At 40.1% G+C, this 19,121-nt stretch overlaps 1 protein-coding gene across 2 annotated transcripts in view; it reads right to left on the bottom strand.

The window, feature by feature from the left end:
• clip1b (CAP-GLY domain containing linker protein 1b) overlaps positions 1-19,121 on the bottom strand; it is a 45,760-nt gene that overhangs the window by 21,621 nt on the left and 5,018 nt on the right. The window contains exons 7-14 of one of the 2 annotated variants that reach the window (XM_012869612.3): positions 17,658-17,761; positions 17,242-17,302; positions 16,506-16,610; positions 11,426-11,587; positions 11,065-11,160; positions 6,498-6,555; positions 6,283-6,380; positions 712-786 (exon numbers count right to left, since the gene is read on the bottom strand). In XM_012869612.3, coding sequence (XP_012725066.3) covers positions 712-786; positions 6,283-6,380; positions 6,498-6,555; positions 11,065-11,160; positions 11,426-11,587; positions 16,506-16,610; positions 17,242-17,302; positions 17,658-17,761 — 759 coding nt within the window. The remainder of the gene's footprint in view (positions 1-711; positions 787-6,282; positions 6,381-6,497; positions 6,556-11,064; positions 11,161-11,425; positions 11,588-16,505; positions 16,611-17,241; positions 17,303-17,657; positions 17,762-19,121) is intronic. The other variant, XM_036140530.1, reaches the window with a different exon arrangement.

Below are 19,121 nucleotides of genomic sequence, written 5' to 3'. Positions count from 1 at the left end.
AAATAAATAAATAAAATAGGATGATAAAAATATCACGTTAGGGATGGCAGAGAGATTCAGAGGAGGCTGCAGGGTTTCGTTCATGGTTAATTGAATGCGATGGCTGCGGCTGATTTTCCCCCAACAAGAGCAGACTGCGTAGCGATTCAGTCAGCGTGAATATGCAACAAAAACCCTGCAGGCTGCTGATGCTGAGCTCATGTACGTACATGTGCAAATCCTTTCACAGGGCTGTGGACACACTAAGCAAAACACATGCAGACATTTGTAAAGGTCTCACTTGAAAATGTTGCAAAGTTACAATAATAAAAAAAAAGAACCACAGAGAGAAAGAATGAGCGGGATTTAAAGGTAGTTGCAAATGTAAAATGTTGACGAGGTACTTTAAAGCCACGCAGAAACGTGAGCGGGTTCAGACAGTACAAAGTTGTTTTTAAATAATTTCCAGTGTTTTTAAATAATTTCAAGAACAGCTGGAAACGTTTATATATATATATATATATATATATATATATATATAAAAACTGTGATTTTTTGTGGTTTAGTGACCCACGAAATCACTGTGAAGTTCATATATGATGTGAATGGAAGAGATTTCATGGGAATGAGGCCAGCGAGTAAACATATAAAAAGGAGAGAGAGACCAAGAGTAAAATGAGAACCTGGTGACATTAGCATCAGTGTGTTCAGCTTCAGTCAATAGCTCCTTACCTGCGCCTCAAGTGTCTTCTTCTCATTAGTCAGCTGCTGCAGTGACAGAGTCGTTCTCTCCAGCTTCTCAGTAGCCTAGAACACATAAGGAAACTTTTAGTGTCCCATAATAAGGCATGATAGACAGTGCGTACAAATGAATTCACACCCCCAGGGCTTTGTCATATTAAAACTACAGACTGTCATGTATTTTATTGGGAGTTTATGCGATAAACCAACACGTAATTCCGCGTTATTGTGAATGAAAAGACTATACAAAGTGGCTTGCATTTCTTTCCAGGACTCCTGATTCAATTAATCATTTTTTCCCCCTGCAATTCTAGCTGCAAGTCCTTTTGGGTATGTCGCTACCAGCTTTGCACATAAACATTGCCGGGGATTCTAAAGTTGATTTAGGTCTGGACTTAGACTGGGCCATTATCAGAGATCGCCTTGCATTACTCTTTTGTCGCTCTGGCTGTAGAATTAGGGTTATTTTTCTGCTGAAAGGTATACCCTCGTCCCAGTCACAAGTCTTGTGCAGTCTCTGACTTTTTGTTTTAGAATGGCCCTGTATTTATCTCCATTCATCTTCCTTTCAACTCTCCCTTGCTTTTCAGTGCAATCTTAAGAAGAGCATCGCCATAACATGACGCTACACACACTATGTTTCATGGCAGGGAAGATGTGTGCAGGATATAGTGTTTCTTCTTACCACTCTTTCATGGAGGTCACATTTGTGAGCTGCTCAGCTCTGATAAATGCTCCATTTGGAGGACTGCCATGTCTTGGTAGATTTGTAGTTTTAACTTTTTTAGCTTTTTGAGGAGTTCAAGGCTTGGATATTAGTTTTAGAAACAAAACCCTGCTTTAAACCTCTCCACAGCTTTCTCCCTGACCTGTCTGCTGTACCCCTTGGTCTTCTTGATGCTGTTTGCTCAATAAATGTTCTCTAAACCTTTGGGCCAGAACCAGGACAGCTGGATTTGTACTGGGCTTAAATGACACACTGGCGAACCCTGTATTCAGAAGGCAATTTGTTGTGGGTGACATTTTTAAGGGTGTCAGAGTAAAGAGAGCAAATGCACACTAAATATTTTGAGATTCATATTGTAAAGGTTGTGAAACTAAGTGTCACTTTCCTACTACCCAATTATAGGATACACTATTCTGTGTAGTGTATCCTATAAGATTGTAACAAAACAATTTGTAATGAATAAATGTAATGAAGGGGTGGGAATACTTTTGTAAGACACTGTAAATACTGTAAAACATACAGGGAAATACAATCTAGCTTTTTCTCTGTCTTTTAAAAAAAACGTTCTGGAAAAAAAAAACATTGATATTATTTCAAATCAAGTGCTTAATTGACAAGACAGTTTGTCATTGTAATTTTATTATCACACCTGAACAGAAGAAGAATGACTGCGTTGTTAAATCTTCATCTACCAACACACGTCTGTAATTCTGCAAAGTTTCACAAATAAATGTGTTTGTTTGCTTTAAAGGATTGATTTGGAATAGAAAACAATTGATTGTATTAAAGAAACCTTAGTTAAGCACGGTTACAGTGCTTAACTAAGGTTTTTCATTACCATCAATGGGATATTTTCAGTGACCGACTGTATTGATTTCTGAGGAATTGCATATCACACATGTCCTATTCAGTCTTTCCTTTGTGCAACAGTCCCAGATTCATACTTACTTCCATTTAATTATGTTTTATTCTGTAGCAGGAAATATAAAAAAATAGTAACATCCTCACACATTTATTGATAAACTGAACATTGTATAAATAAAAGATTAATACATTATTGCCATCAATTATGAAAATAATTCCTTCATTTTGTGGAACGATGTGCTTCTTAATGTAGAAATGGGTGCATGTAAAGTGAATTAATTTAACAAGACAGAATAAGAAAATAATAGATTTTTTTCTGTTTTATAATACAGGACACTGGTCCTCAAGAACCGGAGTTTGACACCAGAGGTTTGCTTTGCTTTCTGGCACTCTTACCTTTGAATAAGCATGAACGAAAAAAGAAAAACTGTATTCTTGTAATAAAAGTTGAAAAACCTCAATGTGAAGCCATTTATAAAGCGTGAGCTAATAAAAAGTGCTTATTTGCACATCAAACAACCAGGTCCGCATATTTGCATCCATTTAAAAACAGGACAGGACGCTTTCTTGGCCACTACAGTAAAACCATATGTGACAGTTGTCATAAAACGTATATAAAAAAATTTAAGATAACCTACGTGACACAGACAACTAAACAAAGCAGAATTTGAATAGCTCTAAACATAGGCAGGCTAACACTGATTAATCACTGATTCCTAGGAGATGTAAATCACCATTCTCCTCTTCTGGCTTTGGTCTTCACTAACAGAAGTGTCTAACTTTTAATAACTTGACTGCTTTCATCTTCTAGCTTTCGACCGTGATTGTTTTCATACGCAGATGCTGACATATGACCAGAGGAGATAGCGTTGTGTAGGCCGTGGAAAGTAATATTAACAGCCTAACAGATTTTTTTTAGGATTATTTTTTTTTAATAGAAGCTCAACTCATTAAAAGCATTGAAGCATTAAACTCATTAAAAGCTCCTAAAATTAAAGCCCAGGTCTTCTTTTGATTGAGGGATAGAGCAGAGGTTATTTCACGTCGTCATCCATTTGTAATGAGTTACACGAAGCGAGAGCCGGAGTATAAAAGCTCTGGCTTAAGGGAACAAGAACACGTCACTCTTTCATACAGCAAGCTGCCCTTTCTATGCAGAAAGCATAAAAGCAGGAATGGGAACAGCAGCTCAATACCGGCACTTACAGCTTTAGCTCTTTTTGTTTATAAACTCTCTTTCTGCACCTGCAGTAAGAATGTCTGACATCTGCAGAAAGAGACAATAAAAGAAAGGATATAAATAGTAAATGATCTGAGCCAGTGTGTTCCTTTAGTTTAGAGCTTACTGTGACAGCAGAGGTGCTCAGCAGAGCAAAGAAATGTTTGAGAGAAACACAACTTCCCTTCTCTTTATTCTAGCCTATATTCTTTAAGAAATTTCACTTTAAAGCCCTTCGATTTTATGTTACTCTTTTCTGTCTGACCTCTTGCCCCAAAAAAATATCACAGCAAGAAAGGATTTGAACAAGAATGCTGCACTAGAAAATTTAACTTTGGACTGAATTATTGGTGATGGGTCACCAGTTCCCCATTCACACCTTAAACCTTGTATTGTAACGCTAACCAGTCACATGACACCAGGGAGGAAAGATGGCTAAAGCCGGAAATACTGTACGACTTTTTGCCCTTTTTGGGACGATTCTTCAGTCGTGCAAGAATGTTTTGGATCGGGCCAAGTTTCAGCTTGATCATGCGTCCTGCGTCGTGTAGCATACAGGGAGTGACGAGGGGCGATTCGCCTCTCACGACCACCTCCCCATCAGGAATCGTCCGTCCGTCCGTCTTCTTCCGCTTATCCGGGGTCGGGTCGCGGGGGCAGCAGCTTCAGTAGGGAGGCCCAGACGTCCCTCTTCCCGGCCACTTGGGCCAGCTCCTCAGGAGGAATCCCAAGGCGTTCCCAGGCCAGCAGAGAGACATAGTCCCTCCAGCGTGTCCTGGGTCTTCCTCTGGGCCTCCTCCCGGTGGGACGTGTCCGGAACACCTCACCAGGGAGGCGTCCAGGAGGCATCCTGACCAGATGCCCGAGCCACCTCAACTGGCTCCTCTCTGTGTGCAGGAGCAGAGGCTCTACTCTGAGTCCTCCCCGGATGACTGAGCTCCTCATCCTATCTCTAAGGGAGAGCCCAGACACACTACGGAGAAAACTCATTTCAGCCGCTTGTATCCGGGATCTCGTTCTTTCGGTCACGACCCAAAGCTGGTGACCATAGATGAGGATAGAAACGTAGATCGACCGGTAAATCGAGAGCTTCGCCTTTTGGCTCAGCTCTCTCTTCACCACAACGGATCGGTACAGCGCCCGCTTCACAGCAGACGCTGCACCAATCCGCCTGTCGATCTCCCGCTCCATCCTCCCCTCATTCGTGAACAAGACCCCTAAGATACTTGAACTCCTCCACTAGGGGCAGCACATCTCTCCCAACCCGGAGGAGGCACTCTACCCTTTTCTGGTTCAAGACCATGGTCTCGGATTTGGAGGCACTGATTTTCATCCCGGCCGCTTCGCACTCTGCTGCGAACCGCTCCAGTGAGAGCTGTAGATCACGCCCTGATGAAGCCAATAGGACCACGTCATCCATGAATAGCAGAGACGCAATCCTAAGACCACCAAAACGGATCCCCTCAACACCTTGGCTGCGCCTAAAAAATTCTGTCCATAAAAGTTATGAACAGAATCGGTGACAAAGGGGAACCTTGGTGGAGTCCAACTCTCACTGGAAACGAGTCGGATGAAAATCAAACATGTTTGAAATTCAGTCGGCCCTCGTGAGTGATCATGAGCGCGTCCTGCTGTTGAAGCAGAGCTACGAGTGTCTACGAGCCGATTTCCCCCAAGCTCGCGCACTGCGCATGTGCAAGCAAGGGAAGTCTTCTTCTTCTTCTCAAACGAAAACATAGGCGTGGAGAGAAGCATGACGGCGGTACGTGTGACATGGAGTCAAACTACGGAGGAGAAACTCGTAGAATTGCAGCGCGTTTCGTTCTAGTAAGCCTCATATTTAACAGTGAGCATCGACACTTCCCCCTTTTTCTTCTTCTACTGTTTACATTTGGCTTCTGGATAGACGAGTCCGATGTGCGACATCTCTCTACGGGGCTGAGTCCGACGTGTGTTTTTTGGACCTACAGTGTGAGCTGTCAGGTCGCATCAGAGCGTCAGGCTGCTAAGTGTAACAACATATATTGTGAGCGGTGAACTTTTAAACCCTGTGGTCTCGTCATACAGTGGAGCTGTATCTGAGTACAAAGACTGAAAATATTGTACAGTGTATGCCTGGCTTAATGGAGTACAATTTGGATATTTCCCTTAGGGGTGTACTTGCCAGCAGTTTAGATATTAATGGCTGTGTCTTGAGTTTTTTTGAGCGGACAGCAAATTTGCATTGTTTATAGAAGCTGAACACTGACTACTATACTTTGCGTCAAAGTAACATATCTTCAGTGTTGTCCCATGTAAGGATTGAATAAAATATTTACAAGAATTGGAGATATATACTCCCTTTTTGTGGATAAACTGGAAATATGAAGTGACATACAGCACAGAGCCATTTCGTTTAACCATTCTCTGAAACAGGAGATGCATGAGAACATGTCTTTCAAGTATAGCGGATATCTCTAGCTTCACAACAAAACAAAAAAAATGGATAAAGGAAATAGCTTCTCTCATAAACTTGCCCATATCTATAGTCAGAGCAGTGCTTATAAAATTAAACACAACAGATTTATTGAAACAATATACGTAATGTGCGTTGGTAATTAAACAGCAGAACCCAAGAGGATGCTTTTTCTTCCTCTAAAATGCCTCATAAAGTAGGGCAACATAATTGATTTTAACATGCACAAAGTCACTTTAACTTTGACTGTGTTAAATTTAAAAGTTGGTGAAACGTAAATGGCATGTGTGGTCCTACCTTTGTCAGCTGAGACTTCAGATCCATTTCTCTGCCCTGACTTTCCTCGTTCAGAGCTTGGAGGTCCTTCTTTGACTGCTCCACAGTATTCTCCAGCTCTGTCGAAAAATAGCAGGACATAAAAAGATTAGATGTCAGTCAGATCACACAGAGAGGAAAAAAAAAAAATCAACAACTAATCAAATAACCAGCAGGTTTGCAAGCAGTATCTTTACCTTTCATTGTCTTTGCCACAGTCCTGCTCTCCTCCTCGGCAATCTCCAGCTTTTGTCTCTGAAATGCAGAACCATCAGCACGATTACATGCTAATCACTTACACAGCAGCATTCCTATACTTTGAGCTAACTGGGGAATAATGACGGGCTCCAGAAAACATGCATGATTGTGGATAAAATGCCTCCGTTAATGAGGCTACTTTCACAATGCCCACAGGCAAAACACCTTATGGTAATAAATGAAAGTCTGGGCAAAAATTCAGTTTTGGACCCAAAATGAAACGCAGTTCATTAAGACAGCAAACAAACTAGAGTTGTAAATTGTTCAATCAGTTCCTATTTACTTTAAACGTACGTTCATCACATTATTATAAATATATCTTGGTTTCGTGTTTTTCTCTTCTAAATGGATCATGAATTCCCGGGAATGATGATTTGCCTAAGAAAAATCTTTAATCTGAACCATGAAATTAGTTTACATCCTCTAGGTTTGCTTCTGTGAATGCACCCCCCATTATGTAAAGTTTACAGAAACAAAATGTTAAAGCTGACTGAAAGGTGTACAGATAACTAAATCTTGTATAATAGAGAGTCACAAATCTTAGTCCAGGCACCAAAATGTAGGGGAACTGGAAAATAAGGTCTCAGAGCTTATGTGGCTGGGCATTCAAATCCATGAGGAACTGAAGTGGACATCTGTGATCTGAAAGCCTCACCGGAGACCATGCATTTCAACAACTTTGCAAACTATTTGTTTTTCTTCCACTGCTCAGTGGGAAGCACGGCATACAATTACTTGGAATGGAAACGGCTGAGGGAATCCAACGGATTGTCGACATGGGGGGGTCCAGTAAAAGGGTTACTGAGAAATTTTCCCTCATTAGAGACTACAACATTGTTGAGGTATAAACTCATCCTTCATTTATGTACATCCATTGCAAAAATAAAAAAATAAAAATAAAAAAATAACCTAATCCTGCTTTCTGAGCTAACGGACACCTGAGAACTGAACTCCCATCTCCCCACTACAATCCAGATTTGGGGATCAGTGAAACTCAGAGGATTTAATATTATCAAAGAGATAGTATTTACAGCAAACGAACATTGTAGTGCCTAAATCCTAACTGCTGAACAACAAAAAGTATGGCTTCTCTAATTACACTCAACAAAAATATAAACGCAACACTTTTGGTTTTGCTCCCATTTTCTATGAGATGAACTCAAAGATCTAAATCTTTTTGCACATATACAATATCACCATTTCCCTCAAATATTGTTCACAACCCAGTCTAAATCTGTGATAGTGAGCATTCTCCTTTGCTGAGATAATCCATCCCACCTCACAGGTGTGCCATATCGAGATGCTGATTAGACACCATGATTAGTGCACAGGTGTGCCTTAGACTGCCCTCAATAAAAGACCACTCTGAAAGGTGCAGATTTGTTTTAATGGGGGGGGGGACTCAGAAAACCAGTCAGTATCTGGTGTGACCACCATTTGCCTCACGCAGTGCAACACATCTCCTTCGCATAGAGTTGATCAGGTTGTCAATTATAGCCTGTGGAATGTCGGTCCACTCCTCTTCAATGGCTGTGCAAAGTTGTTGGATATTGGCAGGAACTGGTACACGCTGTTGTATACGCCGATCCAGAGCATCCCAAACATGCTCAATGAGTGACATGTCTGGTGGGTATGACCATAGACATAATATAAGAGTAGACGCGTCATTGGGCGGGTTCTGCCTATGCTGCGATGCGTCAGAGCGTCCGCCATCTTAAATGTGGCAAATCTGCAGTTACTCGGTCACTTAAACAGTATCAGAGGGACTTTAATCTCTGAATATACTTTGTATTCGTAGTATTTTTTTTGTAATATTACAAGTTTATTTTCGTATCCCTTTAGCTTCATTCTCCTGAATTTATTCTCCTAAAGAATAAAAATATTTAAAATAATCTAACCTGGCCCTATTACTCCAGGAGTGAAATAATTCTGCAAACTGTGATTATTCTGGAAATGTTCCCCCTTAATTCTCATAATATGATGTTTTTATCATAACATTATCACTTTTGTGTTTGTTTGTTTATTTTTACTTTCTTGACCTAGGACTTTTTTTTCCTCATATTATTATTTTTACCTCTTTAATACTCACCCAAAAAGTCTGTTCCTAAAGGTTCACATGTGACACGGTTTTATGAAATAATGAAGACCACAATGTTAGATTTAACAAATTGATCATATTCATAACACATTCACACACACACACACACATATATACAGATATATATATAGATATAGATATATAGATATATAGAGATAGAGTATATATATATATATATACATATACATACAGATATATATATATATATACATACATACAGATAGATATAGATAGATAGATAGAGATAGAGAGAGAGATCTCTCTATCTCTATCTCTCTCTAGATCTCTCTCTCTCTATCTCTCTCTCCTACCTCTCTCTCTCTCTATCTCTCTCTATCTCTCTCTCTATATCTCTATCTCTCTATATCCCTACATATCCCTATATATCTCTCTCTCTATATCTCTATCTCTATCTCTCTCTCTCTCTATCTCTATCTCTCTATCTATATATATATATATATATATCTATATATCTATATATCTATGTGTGTGTGTGTGTGTGTATTTATTGCAGCACAGGAATGTGGCATCTTCTCTGATCCACGTTCACAATAACAGAACTCAACTTTTTTCTGCCACATACAATATGGCGGTGACGTTGACGTGCGAACCTGCGCCCTATGACGCGTCTACGTATATGATGTCTATGGGTATGACGGCCATGCAAGAACTGGAACGATTTCAGCTTCCAAGAATTGTGTACAGATTCTTGCAACATGGGGCCGTGCATTATCCTGCTGCAACATGAGGTGATGTTCTTGGATGTATGGCACAACAATGGGCCTCTGGATCTCATCACTGTATCTCTGTGCATTCAAAATTCAATCAGTAAAATTCACCTGTGTTCTTCGTCCATAACAGAGGCCTGCCCATACCATAACCCCACCGCCACCATGGGCCACTCGATCCACAATATTGACATCAGAAAACCGCTCACCCACACGACGCCACACACGCTGTCTGCCATCTGCCCTGAACAGTGTGAACCGGCATTCATCCGTGAAGAGAACACCTCTCCAACGTGCCAGACGCCAGCAAATGTGAGCATTTGTCCACTCAAGTTGGTTACGACGATGAACTGGAGTCAGGTGGAGACTTTGATGAGGACGACGATGATGGCAGATGAGCTTCCCTGAGACGGTTTCTGACAGTTTGTGCAGAAATTCTTTGGCTATGTAAACCAATTGTTTCAGCAGCTGTCCGAGTGGCTGGTCTCAGACGATTTTGGAGGTGAACATGCTGGATGTGGAGGTCCTGAGCTGGTGTGGTTACACGTGGTCTGCAGTTGTGAGGCTGGTTGGATGTACTGCCAAATTCTCTGAAATGCCTTTGGAGACAGCTAATGGTAGAGAAATGAACATTCAAGACACGAGCAACAGCTCTGGTTGACATTCCTGCTGCCAGCAGGAATGTCAACATGCCAGCATGCCAAATGCATGCTTCCTCAAATGGTAAATGGACTGAACTTATATAGCGCTTTTCCAGTCATGCTGACCACCCAAAGCGCGGCACACTATAGCCACATTCACCCAGTCGCTCTCACTAACGCACACACATTTATACACCGAGACGCAGCTCGGTAGGCCTTGCCCAGGGGCCCATAGACATGTGGCATGGGGAAGTCGAACCCACAACCTTCTGATTGCCAGACGACTACTCAACCCATCAAGCCACAGTCGCAGGCATCTGTACGACATCTGTGGCATTGTGCTTTGTGATAAAACTGCACCTTTCAGAGTGGCCTTTAATGGTGGGCAGTCTAAGGCACACCTGTGCACTAATCATGGTGTCTAATATGGCACACCTGTCAGGTGGGATGGATTATGTCAGCAAAGGAGAAGTGCTCACTATCACAGATTTAGACTGGCTCGTGAACAATATTTGAGGGAAATGGTGATATTGTGTATGTGGAAAAAGTTTTAGATCTTTGAGTTCATCTCATAAAAAAATGGGAGCACAACCAAATTAAACTTTTGTTTATTTTTTTTTTTCCTGTACATGTGGCGATTAATGATTGAGGTCCCTGACCAGAGTTGGGTTTGTTAATCCTGTTATCTCAGAAAGTGTTTTAACGTCAACTATATTCAAAGACTTGGATCAGCTGTTTAAATGTCACATTATCCTGGACCCTGCTGGAATACATCATGTTGTAAAATCCCCCCCCCCCCCAAAAAAAAAAGAACAGACTGTTATACTATTCCAAATGAAGAAGAAGATATCTACATGTGCAAACATAACCACTATGCTCTAAATTCAAATCATTGCAGGAATACAGCTGTGCATGTAAACATGGCCACTTCTTATTTATGTCTGGGATGGGCTGAAGACATTAATCTTGTTTTGATGAAAAATATCACCCCAGTTTAAGTTATCACCATTATCTATGGAGATGCTTCACTTCTTCTTACCAGACTGGACAGCTGCTGATCCAAACAAGTCCTTTCTTCTAGCACAGACTGAAGCTCTTTCTGTTTGCTTTCCAGGTCGACACTCAGCTCACTGATCTGTTGAGATACACAATGTACACATGTACACCAGTATAGGGCCATAATTCATGTCACATATCATTCATATGTATACGAGAAGGAATTTTGTATAATTACATGGAGACCTGACAACAGAGCTGTAAAATATATATGGCTGACAGCCACACTTTTACCACCCCTGCTTGCTGGCTACCCTGTTTAACAAGCAAACCATGTTATGAACAAGGTCTAGCTGTAGAGCAGCTGAACAACAGCAGCGCTGCAAATTCTCTTGCCCACAAACCTTTTTCTCCTGAGACTGAACCTGGGCCTTGAGGCTGCTGTTCTGCTGCTGGGACAGAGACACAGCATCCTCCTTCTGCTGGGACGCCCGGAGCCTGAGCTGGAGGTCCGCCACCTCCCTCTCCAGCTCCATGATCCGGGAGCGCTCAGACACTGTGGCCACCTGAAGCATATAGGACAGAGGAGCCATGAGGGTGCACAGGATGCCCCACTGAAGCCATCAGAAGCAGTACCTCGTTCTTTTGTGCTGTAGTGGAAAACCTTCAGATGAATAGATTAAAAAGTTACATTTGTCTGTTAAATAAAAGCCACGAAAATCTACAGCGCCTTCCAAAGTATTAATACTCCTTGAATATCTTTATACTTTTTCACATTGTCATGTTTCAACCACAAACTTCACATATTATTCCTATATTATTGGGGGATTTCATATGACAGATCAACACACATTAGTGACGAGCAATAGTGAACATCTCAGAGGCTTTCTAGAGGAGATTCTTTAAAGAAGCAGCCAAGGCGCCTATGGCCACTCTGGAAGAGCTGCAAAGATCCACACTTCAGGTGGCAGAAGCTACTGACAGGACAGCTACACTTCACAAACCTAGCCTCTATAAATTAGCAAAACAGCGCTGTATATTTATTTATTTATTATACAGCAAATAAGAGGTCGAAAGGTGCTCTGATTAGTAGAGACCAGAGTTGAACTTTTTGGCCTATATGTACAATATTAAGATGGTAAACTGTATGTTTCCCTAAATACACGATCTCTAAAGAGAAACATGATGGCGGCCACATGCTGTAAGGGTTCTTTACCTCACCAGGGACAGGGTAGCTTGTCAGAGTCGATGCGAAGATGATAGAGAAACCTCTTAGAGGCTTCAAAAGACTTGGAACTAGCGTGGAGGCTCACTTTTCAGAGGGACGTTAGTCATGTTTCCATAAACGTTTTTTTTTTTTTGCGCATTTTTGTAAATATCGCATGAGAAAAGGTTGATTGAAATGGCAAAATTCAAAATTACCTCCTCAATTTCACAAAAAAAAAAAAACAATAATAAAAATGTTAATGCTCTCTTGAGGTGGTTTTTGGCTTTTCCAAAGAAGAGTTAATGTGCAAAACGGGGGATGGAAACTCATTTACCGAATAAGTTCAGACGTAGCATTTAACTCACATGACTGAGCTGTTTCCATACTCCCAGGTATTCCAATAACATGCATAAAAATACATTTTGTTCCCTACGCCTCTGGACAGCATGCAACATCGCCAATACTAGTTGGCGTGACACAACAATTACAACTTGCCTGACACTTTTCTGAAAATCTCTCTCCTTTTTTTCCAGATGTGTGGTTCATGCTAGTTTGCAACGTCGACTTCCTGTTTATTACAGTCATGCATAAGATCAACTTCTCCAAACCAGTAGGTGGAAACACACATAATTTGCGGGTTCTTTTTGCGATATTTTAAAAGTTTGGTCAAAATTTGCATGACTACTGGATGAAAACATGGCTAATAACTCCATACATACAGCCAGAGCAACAATAGTTACAACTGGTTCAGATCAGGGCATATTCATGTACTAGAATGACCCTGTCAAAGTCCAGACCTAAATCCAAATGGGAACCTGTGGCAAGATCTGAAAATTCATCTTCACGGATGCTCTCCATCCAATCTGATCACTTGCTTTTTTTTCCTTCTTGCTAATTTTGCAAAGAACAATGGGTAGACATTCTAGCCTATTTATATGCAAAGCTCCTACAGACATAGCCCAAAATGCATAAGGCAAGGCAAGTTATTATACATAGCACTTTTTAGTAACAACACGAATCAAAGTGCTATAAGTGCGTAATTACAACAAATCATGGTTCTACAAAGCAGAACACAGGGGGGAGGAATACAAATCCATGCCACACTTTTCAGATTTTTATTTGTAAAAAGAATGAAAGTGACGTATTATTATCCTTCGACCTGACAACTACACACTTCTATGTCTCCCCCTAAAATCCTAATAAATACATAATTTGTGGTTTTAAAATGACAATTGAAAAAGCTCATGCCTACTAATACATTTGCAAGCCTCTGTATACGTGTTCTTTTGCGTCTCTAGTCCTGTGTAAGTCCACCTGTTCATCCAGCCGCCTTACACCCAGCTGTTGCTTCAGAAAGGTTTTTCAAAGCAAAGACAAGGAACAACTCCAACAGGTATGAAGAGATCCAGAACAGATTTGCAGATGTCTTCAAACAACATTGTCTGCTCAAAAATATCTATTTTTTTTTTCGCTTCTTTTGAGTTTTGTTGTTGTTTCACGTTTCAACCTGGAAGGTCGAACAAATAAAAACATTCAGTGTGTAACAATAGTGTTCATTGTCCCCATAAAACCACAAGGTTGAGCAGGAGGCAATAAAAACATTCCTAGGTCTAAAACTCAGATCATACTCTCATATTTTAACGTATGAAAAAACGTATGAAAAAAAAAAATTTAAATTGAATCCAGACCATAAAATGTTAATTTTACTTCACTGCATACCAATTAATAAACAGTTTAGAGCATTTTATTTTTAGGACCTGGCAACGACTACCGTCTGTGTAATGTTGCTTTGCCAAACATTAATATTAAAAAATGAATACAGTACAGGAAAGACATTGGAATAATAGAGTGCACCCTCTTTCAAGTCAATGGTTTTATAATTAGAGACCAATTAAAATTCGGTCTGTACCAAGGTCTGAAGGGATTTTATTTTAACCTTGAACTAAAGTCACAAAAGATTCCCCACAGAGGGTTGACACAGAACACATTACTTATCAAACTAAGAGGTATTCACTTGTCAGACGGATAGCGTCACATTTTACTCTGGTAATAATATTTTGGTTCACTAAGGAGTTCATGGCGGACTCAATGACTGCAAGGGGGCCAGTGGCTGCATAATAAGGCCAAACTACCAGCCTTTCACCCCCATGTTTGACAGACACTACAAGATGTTTGTGGCGATATGTTGTGACAGCTTTTCTTCAAACATCAACTCTAAATGTGTCTATTTTGGTCTTATCTGGCCAAAGGAGTCTATTCCAGTAGCACTGTGGTTTATTCAGATTCAACTTTGTAATCCTGGCTCATTCTCCTCCATCATCTTTTTAGAGAAAAGAATATTTTACGGCAACCCTTTCAAGCAAACAATACTGGGAGCCTGTAGAGTCTGATGCGTTGCAGGCTTCCTGACCATTGCGGTCCGATCTTGGGGTGAATTTACTACGATGTCAATTCCTGGGAAGATTGACGTCCGTCTTAAATGTTTGCCAAACGTAAAAAACCTTTTTCACTGTGGAACGTGATACTTCAGATAGTTTGGCAATGACCATAACATTCCCCCTTTGATGGAGAAGTCAAAAATAATTGCTGATCGCTTCTTTCTTGGCACTGGGTCAGCTAACCAGGTCCAGTTGGTAAACCTGCTAAGGATTCATTTATTAAGTGGCTTAATTAGAAGCTCCTGGCTGCCATTTACATTCTTCAGTTATATGAAAGACAAGGATATACTTAGTTTATCACACAGCCTTTATACTTAACAAATAGTGACAGTGTTGTGTCTGTTTTGTCTTTTGTTTTGTACAGTTAAGTTTAGCTGTAGAATAAAATCTGGTAAAAAGGACAGATCATATTAAGAAGCTGAATGCCTGACTTTTGACTCTGCAGACCAGGATGGTGATAATCCTGTCCTGGAGGAAAATTAATGGACTTTTAATAAACATCTATTAATTTGTGTAACTTGTTATAAAATGGATTAAAGATATCGCTGGAAAAGAAGTATGTGATTTGAAACAGGAAATATGTTTTCCCTTTTCTTATGAATGTGCTAAACCTCTTGAGTCTTAGTTTCAGCTTGATTACCCAGAGATGATGTTCGTTATTTTAACCGTTTAGATATCTGGCTCTTTTTACAAAAAATTACCGTCTTGGAATGACAGAAAACAACATATTAAAAATGTTGAATTTAGTTTAGGATTTAAATTATTATTTTTTTTCAGTTTTAAACATGTAGAATACAAACAATACCAAAACATCCTGTCAGGAACAAACCAGTTACTTGTCTTTCTGAATTAAATACCCTCTTGATCAGACAACCAATAAGTAAGTAGTGACAGGTCAAAGTTTTCAAAGCATATAAGATGTCTTGTACATTTATCTTAAAACCACCAAGTCCCACACCAACTTCATTTTAGGTTTACAGTAAGTTTTCCATTGATCCACTGCACCAATACAGCTCTGCATCTTTAGGAAAGCTTAGAAAAGCCCTGCTTTTGCTGCCAAACTAGCTCTGACCAGTAGATGCATAGACTCAACACCACTAAGGCCAGATGTAACCTGTTCTTTTTCCTCATAATACTGTAAGATACTAAAGCGAGTTTAATATGTCAATAGAATTGTATCTTTGTTTAAATGATTAAGACCCTGTTTTACAGACTTCTCTTTCACACAAGCAACATAACAGCCCCTCTCCTGCTTATATAAATAAAGATCCCTTGTGGTAAACAAGTGAGATACATTATTTGATCAGTGCTCCTAAATTTTCTTTTATTAAATTTCTCAAAAAAGAATCCAGAATCAGACAAAACTGTTATCAGCAGGTCAAAGTTTTACAAAGACCGGAGATCAGAAATCAGACTCAAGATTCCCTGCTATAAAAATTTGGTCTTTTAATGGAATTGGTTAAAAATTTGATGCTTATGGAAAATCCAAGCAAATAGAGCAGAGAGACAGTTAACCTTTTGTTTGAGAGTTACATTTTTATGTGGGATTTGCTGGCAAGAAGAAAATGTTACCAGCCGTGTTCTTGGCTGATCTTGCATAGGTATCTCCAAACAATATCAGTTAAACTCATGCACACATGCATATTGTTCAGATAAACCTGGGTTATAAGAGAAGCTACATGCAGATGAGTTGCTAATGTCTCTATGCCACAGCAGTGGACAATTTCCACAGTGCCTCAACACTGCGGTTCTTTTAATATACACAGTGTATCATCAATAAACCCAGTGGGGAAAGGCCGTGACTCAGCCCTGGTGTGGGACTGCAAGTGCCAGCATTACCCTAGTGTCCTCTAAATCCCTCTGGAGTTTTTCAGCTTTGGTCTTTTCAAAAAGCAGGCTCTGCTCAAGCTCCTTTATGTGGGCATGCTCCAGCCTGGTCTGCGTCTGTTAGTAAGAGAGAGCAGGAAGAGAAGGAGAACACACACCAATGCAGCACTGACATGCAAGCTTTGTGCAACACAGATTAAAGGTATACTTCAAAAAGAAGACCAGCGTGTGAAAAGGAGGATTTCACAGAAGGCTTGCAGCACTTCAGTTTTTGGTACGTCTCAGTTAAAGTCAAATATCCGCTCATTTGCTCGGCTACAATAATTTCTCTTGCGTTCAGCATAGGAACTCATTTAGGCCTCTAATTTATATCTGCTGTGAAAAAGAATGGAAACAGCACAAGCACAGCTGAAGATGAAGGCAGACAAACATGGGGAAGATAAACGGGCATATGGATGAACAGATGATGCATAACGTCAGTGAAAGATGGTAGACATTTGAGAAGAAGGGTAACCCAACTCCAGGATAAATAACTAAAAGGGAGCAAGAAGAAGGATGAGTCTGAAAAGGACAGACATTGTAGGACTTAAAGAGTGCAAGAACAAGGACAAACTTCACTCTTACTTCATTTTAAAAAGGAAAATGGAAAATAAATTATTGAATAAAATATTAGCTAAAGCTATAGCTTTTAAAAGTTGTGATATATTGTCACACTCTGGTGTGAAGCATTTCATTTAAAGAGGTATACCTCGAGGACTCCTTTGGTGATACATGCCTCCTCTACGCAAAACTGCAGGTCCTCCACTTTCCTGTCAAATATAGTGTAAAAAATAAAAAAATTCAACAGCAAGCATGAACAAAAAAAAAAACATTCAAAAAGGCTTTAACTGAAAGATACTTTCTGTCTAAAGTGTATTTTTATAGGAGAATGACTTTTTAAATCAACTAAAATCTAACTGAATTCAATCACTGGTTAACTGTAACACCTACTAGTTAAGCCTTTTACTTGTGCAAGCTAAAGAGAAAAAATATTAAAAAAAACAAACAAACATAGTAAACACCTTCACTTTCATAAGTTTAGTAAACTGAGTACTTGTGGCTGCTGCTGTTAAATGTTAAATCAAATTAAATGGGTGTAAATGTGATGCAGAAGGAAGGGCCCACCGCTTCTCCTCCTCTAGTTGGTTGAGCAGCTCCACTTTGTCTCGATCAGCTGCCTCCACCAGAGAACGTAACTGATCCAGCTTGGCCTCCATCTCCACTGCATACTGTAAAATACACAATAACAGGATTCTAGGGCATGAAGAATGCCTTATTTTGAACAGAACAGACTGAGAGACCACAATAGAAAACAACAGCTCCATCTTCATCATGCTAAGAACTGGGACGCCTCAAGGTTGTGTACTCAACCCATTGTTGTTCACTCTGTTAACACATGACTGGAGATTCGTAAAGCAGAGAAATCTGACCTTTCCAAAGTAGCGTGACTCATTCATTGCAAAGACAAAAACCTGATGCTTAACACGAGCAAACCAAAGGAGATAATCATCAACTTTTAGAGCTCACAACCTAAGCAAACACCCTCCAGCATCAGCAAACATACAATAAAGAGATAGGACAGGATCTTGCAGTGCACCTTTCTGATGACCTCACCTGGCTGAGGTCATCAGAAAGGTGTGTGTGTGTGTGGGTAGGGGGTGGGGGGCTGGGGGGGGGGGGGGTTCAATAGTTTTTCCTATAGGACATATAGTCATTTTACGCGGTAAATGTTATTGCCATCTATAGAGGGGTAACAGTGGTGCAGGAGCTAAGGAGTTTGTACTGTAAAGAGTGGGTTGCCAGTTTGAACTCCCGATCTGGCCGTCTCATATGTTGTGTCCTTGGGCAAGACTTTTTACCCGCTTTGCCTGCTGTCAGTGGTCAAAGGTCCCGGTGGTGCCAATTATAAGGCTGCCCCTCTTCTGTTAGTCCGCCTCAGAGCAGCTGTGGCTGCAATGTAGCTCATCACCATCGGTGTGTGAATGAGTGAAGCGTCAAGCGCATTGGAGTCCTCAGGTCTTGATAAAGCGCTATACAAGCACAAGCCATTTAGCATTTAGCATCTAAAATACACGGTATTTAAAATAACCAACGTGAACTTAGTCAAGACTGAAGTGACTTTATATTTAAACTTGCTATAAAACGGTGTTTGTGTGATTGAAATTGAGACAGAACGTTAGACATTGAAGACCTTTTTATTTTACAGCTATGAGTTTTGCTTCTGTTTCTACAAATTCAAGTCTACATTTCAGTTTGTAGCAATGTATTTGTAGCCCTTGAACTTTTTAAAATGTTATTACATCACAACCAACCATTTGTCTTTTTTTTTTAGTTCAATAGATTGTATTCAGGGGTAAAGGGGGCTGAATACAATTGCACAGCACACAAACTTTTGTGAAACAGGTTTAATCTTCCTTCGACTTCTCAGCTAAGGTAAGGTGCTTCATTTGACATTATACAAGGTACATACAACAAAATTTCGTAGATCAGATGGAGGGAACTGTGCTTTATTTGCGTTAGTCTGTTGCATAGAGTATCATTAAAATACATTGAGGCTTGTGGTTTTAATGTAAATAAATGTGAAAGAAA

The sequence above is a fragment of the Fundulus heteroclitus genome, chromosome 8, assembly GCF_011125445.2.
Source record: "Fundulus heteroclitus isolate FHET01 chromosome 8, MU-UCD_Fhet_4.1, whole genome shotgun sequence".
NCBI lineage: Eukaryota > Metazoa > Chordata > Actinopteri > Cyprinodontiformes > Fundulidae > Fundulus > Fundulus heteroclitus.
This window is presented reverse-complemented; position numbering and strand designations above follow the sequence as displayed.